We start from the raw sequence: 15,426 nt of genomic DNA, 5'->3' as shown, positions 1-15,426 counted from the left end.
CCATGAATTTTTAAAAAAATTAATGAAGCAATCAAAAACATATACATAAAATAGAGCAAATACATAAGAGACCATGGAAAAATGAGGTAAGACACAGAATTCTTAAACTAGCTGAAATCTGGAAAGCCAATTTAAAAAAAAAAGACAGAAATAAAGCTAAATTTGAAAGCAGCACAAAGGAAACAAGACACTCCTAAGAACAGAAAGAAATAGAAAGGAAAAAATAATAATAGGAAAATGAGTGAAAAAAAGAAGTAAATATACACCAAGAACTTAAAGGGGTTAAAGAGAAAATGGTAGAAAAGGAAGATTGGCAGAATGCAGAAAAGAATATTTAAAATAAGATTCATGGGCACCTGGATGGCTCAGTGTTTGAGCACCTGCCTTTGGCTCAGGGTGTGATCCTGGGGTCCTGGGATCGAGTCCCATATTGGGCTCCCTGCAGAGAGTCTGCTTCTCTCCCTGCCTATGTCTCTCTCTCTCTCTCTCTCTCTCTCTCTCTCTCTCTCTCTCTCTCTGTGTGTGTGTGTGTGTGTGTGTCTCATGAATAAATAAATATTTTTAAAAAAATAAAATAAGATTCAATGAATCTCCCAAGAAATAGAAGACTTGGATATATTGAGGGTTATGGAGTATCCAGGAAAAAAAATTGACAAAATAATCTAGTACATTTATAAGACTTCAGAGAAAGAATCTATGGCCAGCCAGGCATCCCTCACTGATGATGAGGATAAAAAGATACTGGCCTCAGACTCTAACACTGCATCATTCACTCTCAGAAGATAGCCGGCTGATAGCTTTGTAGTTTATTCTCAAGAAAACAAAGTCCAACAAGAGTTTTATACCCAGAAAAACTATCATTTGTTACACTGATAACAAACCAACATTTTGGAACATGCAAGAACATAATGCATTTTGTTCCCATGAGCCTGTCCTAAAGAAACTAAGAGAACTTTCCAACTATCCAAGAGATGAATGGAAAATAATAGCAAAGTTCTAGGAAGAAACACTGAATATATTTAAAAACATAGGAATAGAACTAAAACAAGTTTGGATTTATGATTAAATAATCGGTTATAAATGTCATAAACCCTGAGAGCATCAATCTAATCTAACTAACAGAAGAGGAAGAAGGAAGAACCTACAAATATTCATTACTTTCTATAGTTGAGAAGATATTAAAAGCTAATAAATAGGGCAGCCCCGGTGGCGCAGAGGTTTGGTGCCGCCTTCAGCCCAGGGTGGAATCCTGGAGACCCAGGATCGAGTCCCACGTCGGGCTCCCTGCATGGAGCCTGCTTCTCCCTCTGCCTGTGTTTCTGCCTCTCTCTAAATAAATAAATAAATAAATAAATAAATCTTTTTTTAAAAAGTTTTAAAAAAAGCTAATAAATATATTTATTTAACAGCAGAAAGGTAAATCCTAAGAGAAATAGTATAACTATTTAACTATAATAGTATAACATAAAGTGGAAAGATGAAAGCAAAGGGAAGGAGATGAAGAATTTACTAGAAGAAGGCCAATCTGCCAGTTTTCCTTCCCATTTGCTGTCAAGCCTCTGTCATATACTAACCTCTCACCTTGCTGCCTGCTGCCCCAGACACTCAAACATTTACCAAATCACTCACTCATCCAACAAATATTCCTTAAATACCTAGTATGTGCCAGTGCTGAGAATCAGGCAATGAGCAAAATGGACAAGATTCCTGCCCTCGTGGAGCTTATAGACATCTAATAGGGAGAAACATATTACAAACAAATAGCTATGGAATATATGCCAAGTTGCAGTGAGCACTATGAAGAAAAATAAAGCAGAGGGGGGACTGAGAATAATGAGAAGCTAGTGGTGAGAAACTATCAGAGGTTAGAAAGGACAGGTGAGCTTTCCATGACAATGCACCATCAAGGGAAACCGTCTAAGGGCAGATAAGGATGTAGCAAATGCCTGAACCAGTCAGGCCCAGAATTTAGGTAGCTGTGTTTTCCTCTCCACAATTAGGCAGTGCTTTACTCCTCTCCATACATGTGAGTCCTCCACCCCCACACACACATGCATGCACACAGATATATGCAAGTACACATGAACACACTCACACCCTCCACAGTGGAAATCTGCTGTTTGCCTCCCCTGATTCCCACAGCTTCCTGGTCCCCTCATCTCTGTCTTCATCACCTCTACTCAAGCTCTCTGAGGCAGCTCACAGACTCACCAGCCCCTTGCCTTGGGCCTACCTGTGAATACCAGAAAAGCTAAAATCTGTGCTGAAAATCAGAGAAAATCAAGCACATATGGCAAACAGAGTCGGATTGCTAAGGAAAACTTAGGCAATTTTTACCAAATTGGTTTCAGAGTATTTTATAAGCAAACTAAAAACTAAACCCTGCAGTCTGCTGGAGCTGTTTGAAGCCTTGGAATTGGAGATACCAATTAAAAGGAAATGGCTGGCTGTTATTGATCGTATGTTAGCTCAGCTGGCTGGCAGAGGAGAGGGAAGAAGTTCAAACACAATACAGAAAGCTTTCTTGTCCATTCTCCAGTGGCACCCACTTTGGTGCCTATTCTCCAGGCACCTACTAGCACCTAGCAGCCTGGTTGGAGCTTCAAACAGTGTAAGTAAAAGCTGGGAGGGAGGAATCAACAATTATGGAGAGGCTGCCAAGTGCCTGGCTCTGTACCAGGTATTAATGTATGCTTTCCCACTGAACTTTTACAAATCCCAGGCATAGTTAATAACACTAATGCAGGTAAGAAAATGGAAGTTTAGAAGATTAATGTCAAAAAATGTAAAACACTGCAGCCAAGCTCCTATAATAAAATGGCTATTACAAAACGGGTGCCAGCACCAAGAAGAAGAAAATATTGAGGAATAAACTTAACCATAGAGGTGAAAGACCTAGACTCTGAAAACTATAAATTGCTGATGAAAGAAATTGAAGATGATACAAACAAATGGAAAGAAATTCCATGCTCACAGATTAGAAGAACCAATATTTTAAAATGTCCATACTACCCAAAGCAACCTACAATCTTAATGAAATTCTTATCAAAATACCAACATTCGGGGTACCTGGGTGGCTCAGTAAGTTAAGCATCTCCCTTCACTCAGGTCATGATTCCAGGGTCCTGAGATCAAGTCCCACATTGGGCTCCTGCTCAGCTCTTTTCTTCTCTCTCTCTCTCTCTCTTTCTCTCTCAAATAAATACAATCTTTTTTTAAAATGCCAACAGTATTTTTCACAGAGCTAGAATAAATAATATTAAAATGTGCATGGAATCACAAAAGACCCTGAATAGCCAAAGCAATATTTGGAAGAATAAAACTGGAGGTATCACAATCCCAGATTTCAAGACTAATATTACAAAACAGAATAGCACCAGCACAAAAACAGACACATACATCCATGAAATAGAACAGAGATTCCAGAAATAAACCCACACTTATATAATGTCAATTAATCTATGACAAAGGAGGCAAAACATACAATGGGGAAAAGATAGTGTCTTCAACAAATGGAGTTGAAAAAACTGGACAACTACATGCAAAAGTTTGAAATTGCATAACTTTCTTATACCATATGTAAAAACAAACTCAAAATGGATTAAAGACCTAAATGTGAGACCTGAAGCCATGAAAACACAAGTGTAATTTATTTGACACTGGCCATAGAAACATTTTTCTAGACATGTCTTTTCAAAGGAAAAATAAACTATTGGGACTCATCCAAACAAAAAGCTTTTGCACAGTGAAGGAAACAATCAACAAAACAAGGCTACATACTAAAATGGGAAGAGAAATTTGCAGATTCTATATCCAATAAGAGGTTAATATCTAAAATATATAAAGAACTTACACAACTCAACACCAAAAAAAAAAAAAAAAAAAAGAAATAAATGTCCAATTAAAAACTGGACAGAGGACATGAATTGATATTTTTCCAAAGAAGACATAAAGGTTGCCAGCAGACCTATGAAGAGATGCTCAACATCACTAATCATCAGGAAAAGGCATATCAAAACCACAAGATACCACCTTACAGGTGTCAGAGTGTCAAGAATCAAAACCAAAAGAAATAACAAGTGTTAGTGAGGATGTGGGGAAAAAGGAAGGAATCAGCTGACACATTGTGTTTTGGCGACAGACAGGCAGACAGAAAAAAAGAAGGAATCCTTGTGAACTGTTGGTGGGAATGCTAACTGGTACAGCCACTATGGAAAAAAATATAGAGGTTCCACACAAAGTTAAAAATAAAAATGCTTTAAGATCCAGTAAATACACTACTGGGTATTTACCCAAAGAATATGAAAACATTATTTCAAAAAGATACATGCACACCTATTTTTACTGCAGCATAATCTGCAATAACCAAAATATGGAAGTAACCTAAGTGTGCATCAATACATGAGTGGATAAAGAAAAGTGGTATACATATAAAATGGAATATTACTCAACTATAAAAAGAATGAAACCTTGCCATTTGCAACAACATGGATTGACCTAGAAGTTATAATGTTAAGTGAAATAAATGACTCAGAATAAGACAAATACCATATGATTTCACTAATACGTGGAATTTACAAAATAAAGCAAGCAAACAAAGAAAAGAAAGCACAGACAACAATGACAAAATCCCCAGACTCTTAAATACATAAAACTGGTGGTTGCCAGAAGGAGGTGGGAGGTGGGGTGGGTGAAACAGGAGAAGAGGGTTAAGAGCACACTCACCATGATAAGCACCGAGCAATGTACAGAATTACTGAATCATTATATTTTACACCTGAAACTAATATAACACTACATGCTACTTATGCTCCCAATTTTTAAAAAATTATTTTCTCAGTTAAAAATAAATACAAAGTGGGTGCCAGCAGAAAGATGGAGGCCAGCTCCACTAATTTTGAAAAGCACAACCAGGGAAAGAGGACAGCAGAAAATACAACTGTGGTGGCCATCTGCTTCGCATGAATTCTGTGCTGATCCGTGGTGGATGTCTCTGAAGGCCGAGTCACAGCATAGGGATTAAAGAGCTCCATCCAAGCACCCTGCTAGCTTAGTCGGTAGAGCATGAGCGTCTTAAAGAGCTTCATCCAGACTCCTATGAGTTGTGATTCCAGCACAATCTTACAACTTTCAGCCCCAGAGGCTGTCACATCAGGCCTTTCTTAACCTGCCTCATGACCAAAGGATGTTGACATCAATAAGGGACAATGGGAGCCCTGATAGCATCTTGCCACAAACCACAAGCAGCAAATTCTACAATGAATCCCCCCTATGTGGACCTTCTTTTTCAACTATCTTAGCCCAGCTACTTCTGCTGGACTAAAGATTATGAAGGGCCTCGAGAAAATTATAGTAGGGGGTGCTGAAAGGTTTAGGGAAAGAAGACAAGTAGGAGAAATTGGTGGGGGTGGGAGAGAAGAGGAGACACACTGGGCCTCTGGGAAAGGAGAGAAAATATTTCCAAAGTTCCTCTATATTTTAGGCAGAAGGCAGACAGAAAGGGATAATAATGCCAATCATCAAGGCCTGGTGAAAAACACTCAAAAAAAAAAAAAAAAGATCAGCACTTCATTAAAAATACCCTTGCTCTCCCTGCAGCTAAGGAACAAAGATGATGAGAACTGAAATAGAATGTTTTTGAACAGTAAAAATAACAAAAAAGGGCTGGTGAGAAGCCCTCCAACCCCAGATAACCACATAAAAGTTCAAACAGTCCCGTTATAACGGAAAAGGAGCAGAAGCAGAGTGGCCATGGGTTTTGTTGGGGAGGAAGGATGTTTGCAGAAACCTTGCGTGCAGTGGTGACTGCTCTGGCCACACAGTCACTGCCCACCTGCTATTACTCAGAAACTCAAGCACTTGTTTTGACTATTTACTGCTCAATTTGGACTGCACGAAGAGGGTTTAATACCATCTGTGGTGGTATTTGAAAAGCTGCCATTTGCAAACAGCCTGTGGGGGTTTGCAGGCAGTGGTCTGGGAGAGTTAAAGTCGTGTTTGTTTTTGTTTTTGTTTTTGTTTTCCTGAAATTTGCATCAGCCCATATAATAAGGGGCTGACCTCCCATTTCACCATGAGATGACCAAAACGGTGTCTGGTGGCTACCCTGTCTGGACACAAAGGATGAAAAATCAATTTCAGATTCCTGGGGTGAGATTTTGTGATATGATTAAAGAAAGGAATGATCCCCTCCCGGCAGAGAGGTGAGTTGGTGTCAGCAGGCATGAAATGGAAGAGGCACTGCAGTGTTCTGAGCTCATGAAATACGAAATAAAGTATCCTGAGGTTATTAGACATTTTCATCCAGTGAGTCTCTGCCTTAGCAGACATTCTCTAGAAGGATAAATGTCATGAGAAAGAGGAGACACAGGAACAAGGGAAGACAGAGACTCATGCGTCACTCAACTGTAGCTGGGCTGGCATTAGCTGTGAGTTAGGACAGAACGTCAGGCTGCCACTTACACATGACAAGCCCCCAGGGGTCAGCAATGTGTCAACAAATCTCCTTTCATCCCTGGAGCACACGTCCATGGACGGAAGGCCTCCCACCTGCCACAGCGTGTGCCTAAGCAGAAACCTAGATCCCAAACAAAACTTTCCAGAAAGCTTTTCCTGCCTTTTTGTCTTCCTGCCATCAATTACCTCGTGCTTGGCTGAGATTCACAGCTGTCCACCCTGTACACTGCTTACCGTCTATGTTGGCATTACTGTGCCATTCCACTGTCATCATTATGACTTTACTATTCCAGAAGACTCTTGCTCAGGTATACAATGACTGTTCATTATAGGAACTTCCTGAAACACCTATCAACTTTTCCACAGAAAGCATTCCTCGACAGACAGTTTACGCCCTAAGACGCTGCATTCCTTGCTTCCAATACCCTTGCCTCACTGTTTCCACAATTCCTGAGCTGTTGTATTGGGATCCTCACCCATGCCAGTTAAGTCTTCCCATTGAAAGATCTACATCTGCTTTGAGCCAAACTTCTGACTCTCAGCAAATCCCAGCCAGGCTTCCTGCTGTAAGATGCCATCAAAGCTGTGGAGGTGTTCTCCCTTCCTGCACAAATTATAAACTCAGCTGTGTCCTATCAACAGATAGCAGCACTCCTGGGTGGCTCAGTTGGTTGAAGGTCTACCTCCAGCTCAGGTCATGATCTCAGGGTCCTGGGATGGAGCCCTACATCAGGCTCTTTGCTCAGCCGGGAGCCTGTTTCTCTCTCTCCTTCTGCTCCTCCCTCGGCTTATTCCCTCTCTCAATCTGTGTCAAATAAATAAAATATAAAAAAAAAAGATTTCATTGTGTTAGTGATACTTGGAAAGCTGGCACTCAACAAAAGGAATCAAAGAATTAATTAATAGCTTTATCAAAAAGCGACGATCGTTTTATTTTTACATTCTATAGATTTTTTTGTGAGTTCTTCCTAATGACTCCAATTGTGCAAAAATACTTTGCAACACCTGTGCTGTACTCAGTTAAGGCTCTGAAATAAGTTTCCTATCCTCAGGCAGCTTGCAGTCTAGCTGGGACATAAATTCAATTGATTATTAGAATACTAAACTTTTGAGAAATGTGTGAATCTGGACTGTGGTCAGACCAGCAGCTAAGGATGTCCATAAGCAAGAGGATGGAGAGCAGCTTCAGCAAACGACAGACAAAAATGAAGCATTAAAAAATTAAAACCACATGTTATCAGCAACAAAGCCCTACTAAAAATGTTAGCCCCTCTATGTTCCACTCAGATTTGGCTTCTAAATTTTTTTTTTTTTTTTTTTATGATAGTCACAGAGAGACAGAGAGAGAGGCAGAGACATAGGCAGAGGGAGAAACAGGCTCCATGCACCGGGAGCCTGATGTGGGATTCGATCCCGGGTCTCCAGGATCACGCCCTGGGCCAAAGGCAAGCGCCAAACCACTGCGCCACCCAGGGATCCCTCAGATTTGGCTTCTATTCCTCAAAATGCTCTTAACTCTTTGGTATTGTACACACTTACCTTTGTCTCCTAATAGCTACAAGACACAAGAAGGACAGATTCTGTTTTTAAGATTTTATTTATTCATGAGAGACAGAGAGAGAGAGAGAGAGAGAGAGAGGCAGAGACACAGGCAGAGGGAGAGGCAGGCTCCATGCAGGGAGCCTGACACGGGACTCGATCCTGGGTCTCCAGGATCACGCCCTGGGCGGAAGGTGGCACTAAACCTCTGAGTTACCCAGGCTGCCCTGGAGACTGCTTCTTAAACATCATGAACCCACCTCTGCTAGCTTCCAACTCTTCTTCTGCAGCTTCTTCACCTCTCTCACCCTTCAGAGAATTGAAGAGAGTGAAGGCCTTGTTCCAGATTAGGCTTTTTAAAAAAAAATTTTTTTTTATTTATTCATGAGAGAGAGAAAGAGAGGCAGAGACACAGGCAGAGGGAGAAGCAGGCTTCATGCAAGGAGCCCGACATGGACCTGATCCTGGGTCTCCAGGATCATGCCCTGGGCTGAAGGTGGCACTAAACTGCTGAGCCACCCGGGCTGCCCTGTTTTTAAATCATCACTATCTTTGTGTGGGCAGGATCTACTATGCAGGACTCCAGAGGTGCTAGTAGACATTTAATAAAAGACTGGAGGGATAGGCAGGGTAAGGATTGAGCTGTGGAGACCAGGTTAGGGGTTGCTACAACAGGCTGACTACTCGGATCCTGCTGCTGAACGATTTACAAACAGGGCTGCAAAATTCAGCACCTCCTTGGCCAGGCCACACAGTACTTCATCTGTTTCATGCATTCCCCTTGTCTGCCCAACATCATTCATATACCCCGTGGAACCAGGATCGGGTCATCTCTCCCCTTAGAAGTAGAACACGTTCAGGCCTAAACAATGTTGCCTTGATTCTTGGTACCATTATACACACCTTGCTAGAAAAACATCTGCTCCTCCAACACACCACCACCCCTGGCCCCCCCTCATATCCATCAGCAACCTCCATCCTACCTTCACTCATATCCTTCACTCACTCTATCCTACTTCTACCTCCATCATCCTTCTATTATTGCCTCCTACTTTACCTTCAGCCTCACCTCTTCCATTTATGACTCCACCACCCCATTCCTGCCCCTACCCCTTCATTCCTGTTACTCCACTCCTACCTCCCTTTTTTTTTAAAGATTTTATTTATTTATTCATGAGAGACACACAGAGAGAGAGGTAGAGGCACAGGAAGAGGGAAAAGCAGGCTCCATGCAGGGAGCCCGATGTGGGACTTGATCCCAGGTCTCCAGGATCAGGCCCTAGACTGAAGGTGGCGCTAAACCGCTGAGCCACCCGGGCTGCCCTTACTTTCCTTTAAACCTAGCCTTAGCTGCATCTGCTCCAGGAAGTCTCACAGGACCCAGGCAGAGGCATCAAAATCCTTTTTCTGGGGAGAATTCTGGCATCACTGAGCTGTAAGTCCCACAAGGCAGAGATTTTTACCTATTTTGTTCTCTCCTGTATCCCGAGCACCTAGCCCAGTACCTGGACATAAGAGAAACTCAACAGCCACACTGAATGAGCAAGTGCTTCCAGGACACCTTGCCAAGACTCTGGTTTAGCACTTTTCAGTCAAGATTCTGTTCATTCTGAATTGTAGCATCTGGTTTGTACGTCTGTCTGTCCTATTAAACCTGAAGAAAATAGAAAGTAGAGGTTTAATGAATCTGTGTCTCAGAGGCCCATTTCCAGTACAAAGCACATTTTCAGCGCAAAGAGGATGGTCATCAGTGGATGAGTGAATGAAAGGTTGAACACAGCATGTCAGTGCTACTATGTTGGGCACCTGGTACAGATTCCCAATACATGTATGTACTGCTCAGCCTAGAGGTCTCCCACATCAATTAAGACAATCTTGAAAATGTGATTTAAAAATCTGTTTTAATCCATTAACTCACCATTCATTCCATATTATTTCAAGACTTGCCCACATCTTTCTCTAATGAGTCCTATCTCTGTACACCATTCCTTTCCTTAAAACAGCCCCCACCTCTCTTGGCTTGCCTTCCCTCCTATGCTTTCCTGAAAGATGCCTACAACTGCATGAAATGCTTCTGGAAGAAGCTACACCACACAATTCTGAGGCTCCTCTTGACCACTGACCGTCACTTCTCATCAGTACAGGGGGCCTGTCCTTAACTTGTACCCGGTACAAATATCGGCAGTGGCTACTTTTTAACCCAGAAATTTCTAGAAGGCAGATCATCATAGCACAGACCTCATTTCCCCATAGTGTGAGTGTTGCATTGGAGAGTTACTTTTCAAGGTTGTTCTCTCTGAGAATGAATTAGTAAAAAATAAATCGCAGGTATGACCAACAATTTGTCATAGAACCAAAGCTGTATTCAGCTTAAAAGCCTCACAAAACAATGAAAGAAAAGACTTAGAAAACAGGCTTAAGGGATCCCTGGGTGGCGCAGCGGTTTGGCGCCTTCCGTTGGCCCAGGGCGCGATCCTGGAGGATCGGGCTCCCGGTGCATGGAGCCTGCTTCTCCTCCCTCTGCCTGTGTCTCTGCCTCTCTCTCTCTCTGTGACTATCATAAATAAAATAAAAATAAAATTCTTAAAAAAAAAAAAGAAAAGAAAACAGGCTTAAATGTCCTATATATGTCAATTATATGAGGGCTTCATATAGTAAGGTTAAGTCTATTATATCATAATTTTGACCGAAAATAAATCCGCTCTGATATGTACATTCATTAGTTAACCTTTTGATTACCAAATCATTTTCTCTGCCACAATTAAATCAGGAAGGGTTTTAAGGAGTGATTGGGATGCCACAGGGTTAATAAAAACTCAAAGCTCTTTAAGGGATATGAACTAGTTCCTTCTTTTCCTCTCAAATTTCCATCTAACAGAAAGACATTTAAAATCATCCTACCATATTATGCAGATTCTAAAAATGAAAATTGTAGGGATCATGGGAACCAGGAAAAATATATGAGAACATACAAGATTTTAAAAATATAAATAATATACACAGCCTGATTAGAATAACACAAATATATATGTGTGTGTTAATATGTCACGATGAAAACAACACGTCAGGACAATGAATCATGAATGGTTTTGAAATGACAGTTTTATCATTTAAAAAAAATGTAATAGGGCCATCCAATTTTTAAAAGGGGACCAAGAAGTGGGACTGCTGGAGTTATTAAGTGGACCTGAGACCATAACCCAAGAGCTGATCTCAAGTCATCTGGTTCTCAGTAAGTGGGATATGTCACCCAAAGATTTTGTTCTTTATTAACAAGGCCTGACTCAACATTTGTTCACTGGACCCTTCCCAATGTTCTCAGTTGATTCCAATCTGGAAGGTCCCCTGCGACTCTGAACTAAATTACAGTGAAGGCAAAAGAAACTGGAGATGGTGACGCCATTCCCTCCTCTTTCACGGCACTCCCAGGTGATAGCTCTGGGCGGTTCATCAATGCACAGCTTTGAAACAATTACCAGGCTTACCAAGTTTTCAAAAGTAGCTGCAAAATGCCCTCTCTCTATTCCACAAGTAGGCATATTCCAGACTCTAGCAAATGGATGATGCTGCTAGGCTCATTGGATCAGTGTAAGGGGAGCATTTCACAATCCTACCCACTAGGAACTAACAGAATTCAACTCTTTGCTGTGACAGGAGAGCATAATTGAATAGTTTGAGTGATTCTGACTTGGTGTCAGTACAAGAGTACAAGTGGAAGCCACATAAATATTCAAGTTACAAGCCAAACTGCCCAATTATTCGATAAAACGTGTTCTCCCTTCCTTGACCAATACACCTTCATAAAGACAATATTTTAAATGTGTTTGTTTTTATAGGACTGAGAGTTGCAAAATATCAAAGATGAACAAATTTAACATGTCATTGTTAATACTCCAGCAATGCTGAATGAGTATTACAATAAAAGCATAAATAATTCATAAATGATTACACATTTATTTCATACAACTCATGTATCTTCCTTCATTCCAGTAAAAATGCCAGTTATGTTAAAAATTAAGTGTTTTATACAACAGGTGTTGGTGAGGATGTAGAAAAAGGAACCCTCTTGCACTGTTGGTGGGAAGGCAAACTGGTGCAGCCACTATGGGAAAACAGGATGGAGGTTCCTCAAAAAGTTAAAAATAGAACTACCCTATAATCCAGCGATTGCACTACCAGGTATTACCCAAAGAATACAAAAACACCAATTCAAGGGATACATGCCCCCTGATGTGTATAGCAGCATGATCTATAATAGCCGAGATATGAAAGCGGTCCAGATGTCCATCAATAGATGAATGGACAAAGAAGAGGTGGTGTATATACATACAATGGAATATTATCCATCCATGAAAAAGAATGAAATCTTGCCATTTGCAACAACAGGGATGGAGCTAGAGAGTATAATGCTAAGCAAAATAAGCCAGTTAGAGAACGAGAAATACCATATAATTTCACTCATGTGTGGAATTTAAGAAACAAAACAAATGAGCAAAGAGGGATAGAGAGAGGGAGAGAGAGATAGAGAGAGGCAAACCAAGAAGCGGAGAACAAACTTCTGGTTACTAGAAGGGAAGGGATGGGGAATGGGTTAAACAGGTGATGGGGATTAGGAGGGCAGGTGCTGTGATGAACACCAGGTGATGAATGCAAATGTTAATCACTATATTGTACACCTGAAACTAATATAACGCTGTAGGCTAACTACACTGAATTAAATAAAAACTTAAAAAATCAAGCATTTTAGTACTATGTGTACTTTATCAATAACTAGGATCTAAATGATTTTGTTAATGTGTGCTCGGGATACTAAATCTGAATATACTTTTCCAAAAATTAAAATTATGGTAAATATCAAAATTTAAATTTTCTACTGAAATTAACAGGCAAAGTATTAATTATATTGAATGTATAGCAACTTTTTTTTAAAGATCTTATTTACTCATGAGAGACACATAGAGAAAGAGGTAGAGGGAGAAGCAGGCTCCATGCAGGGAGCCCCATGCGGGACTCGATCTTGTGGCTCCAGGATCATGCCCTGAGCCAAAGGGAGCCACTCAACCGCTGAGCCTCCCAGGCATCCCTATACCAACAATTTAAATCAAGGTTATTTAAATAAAATTGGGTTAGAGACGCCTGGGTGGCTCAGTGCTCAAGCGTCTGCCTTTGGCTCCGGTTGTGACCTGGGGTCCTGGGATGGAGTCCCGCATCAGGCTCCACAGGGAGCCTGCTTCTCTGTCTATCTATGTCTCTGCCTCTCTCTGTGTGTCTCTTGTGAATAAACAAATAAAATCTTTTAAAAATAATAAATAAAGCTCAGTGTAATTTATTTTTTAATCTAAATTAAATCAAATTAAATAGCTTAAAAATAAGACTATGCCAGGGTGCCTAGGTGGTTCATTTGGTTGACTGTCTGACTCCTATTTTTGGCTCAGGTCATGACCTTAGGGTCCTAGGATCGAACCCTGCATCAGGCCCTGCTTGAGGTCCTCCCTCCTTCCCTCTTTCCCTCTCTCTCTCTCTCTCTCTCATAAATAAATAAATAAATCTTTAAATAATAAAAAATAAAATAAAGACTATCCCTAATTATAGCAGTGCCTTTCTAGTTGCTGATGTAATGTGTCAATTATTACCTAAAACTATACAGAGTTCAGAGTGATATGAAATTATTAATATTGAAAAATGAACCATAGGAGCCAAGGGTAGGCTGCCCGAAAATGTGCTACTTTGGCATGCTGATTTTTCAAATTTTATTATTTTTTAATTTTAGTTCCAGCGTACTACCTCTGGAACTAAAAACTGGAACAAAAAGAGAAGCAAGAAAATGGGGCGGGGGCCGTCAGCACTCGTAGAAAACCAATATTCATTATGCAAGAATCCATTGCATCTCTTCTATCTGAAAGGAGAAATTTGACAAGATAATTAATTTGTTTTTTTTCCTCTTACTTAAACACTTCTGCCACTCAAATCTTCCCTGCTCTCCAAAGGAGCATCTGGCTCTTGGAGGGGTATAAGGCAAAAACCTTCATGGCCATCAGACCCGCTCCCCAGGTCTCCAGGACACAGAGCAAGAGCTGTGGGGGGGCATTTCCAGGGGATCTGAGCACTGTCGAGAGAGCACATGTTTAAAGTCATGGGTCATGAACCAGATTCTGAGTGGCAGTGTCTGTGTTTACTAAGTGTGTGTGTGTATGTGTGTGTGTGAGAGAGAGAGAGAGAGAGAGAGAGAGAGAGAGAGAGAGAGAGAGAGGGAGGGAGGGAGTTGTAGGGCCTTCTGGAGCACAGGCCCAGGGCTAGAGCCCCTCGGACCCACATATCAGGACTACACAGCAGAATCTCCCCACGCCTGAGGCAAGGAGTGAGTTTGAGATGGCTCGTGGGAATCGGCACGGGCCTCAGCAGGCTCCTGTCACCAACGGCCTCCAGTGGTGTGAGCCACCACCACACGGCCTGCAATTTTAGTGTTTCACAATTGGTATTTTGCTGTTTGTTTCTTCTACCCAACTATTTCACCTGCTTTCCACATGAACAATCACAAGATCTGTTCTTACACAAAAGAAAAGTGGTTGGCCTTTACCAAAAGAGGGTAATCTGGTTTCCAGTGTGGGGCCTTTCTGACTTTCAAGAGCAACTGCGACCACGCAGGCCTTTTGCATTTACACTGACTTTAGAACCTCGTCTTCAATTATGAGAGAACTCCGCCGTGGCAGAGAAACGCTCCAGTGGGAGGTGTGATGGGGCCTGAAGCTGAATCATCAGAAGCAAGTACAATTTCATTCATGAGCTTGGGTCAGAACACAGGATAGATGCTCTTCCCTTGCCTGAAGAGTCTCTTTCCAGGCCTAGACCTTAAACGATCTGCGTCTTACATCAGCAAGACACAGAAAATTCCCTTTCAGGGGGTTACTGACACCCCCATAAGCCCTAGTCACGTGTAAACTCAAATTAAGCAAGTTGACTTCCTTCCAACACCTAGCACAATGGATAAACTGAAGAAATGGAAGCTTGGAGTTGATGAAAAAGAGGAAGAAGATGAAGTAAGTCATTTAGGTTTTTTAGTCATTTATCAACGACTCCATGGATCAGAGCCCACCTGGTACCTCTTCACAGACCTCTCCGTAGAGAGCCCCAACCCTCGCAGTTCATTGCATTTCTTTCTTAAGTGCCGATATCCCCCCAGCTTGAAGGACCTTGCAAGTCTTATTCCTCCTGGTATTCTCAATTCCCTCCAAGGAGCATTCAGTAAATATCTGCTGTCTGAAAAAAAAAAAAAAAACATTCATGCACGAAACAAGGTCTCTACTGGAAAATGAGCCCAGTTTCTAAACCAAGTGTTTATAAACTAACTTGTGGAATGCAGTGTATTTGTAAGCAGGGAGCTGCCTGCCCTGACCACCATACCACACGGGGACCCGCTTCCTAGTCACCTAT

At 41.4% G+C, this 15,426-nt stretch overlaps 1 protein-coding gene across 2 annotated transcripts in view; it reads right to left on the bottom strand.

The window, feature by feature from the left end:
- GPR39 (G protein-coupled receptor 39) overlaps positions 1-15,426 on the bottom strand; it is a 197,560-nt gene that overhangs the window by 159,954 nt on the left and 22,180 nt on the right. Inside the window, exon 2 of one of the 2 annotated variants that reach the window (XM_041739592.1) lies at positions 15,089-15,252. The exons of the other annotated variant lie outside the window; for it this stretch is intronic. Coding sequence (XP_041595526.1) covers positions 15,089-15,252 — 164 coding nt within the window. The remainder of the gene's footprint in view (positions 1-15,088; positions 15,253-15,426) is intronic. 2 annotated transcript variants of the gene reach the window in all.

The sequence above is a fragment of the Vulpes lagopus genome, chromosome 24, assembly GCF_018345385.1.
Source record: "Vulpes lagopus strain Blue_001 chromosome 24, ASM1834538v1, whole genome shotgun sequence".
In the NCBI taxonomy this organism is placed as follows: domain Eukaryota; kingdom Metazoa; phylum Chordata; class Mammalia; order Carnivora; family Canidae; genus Vulpes; species Vulpes lagopus.
This window is presented reverse-complemented; position numbering and strand designations above follow the sequence as displayed.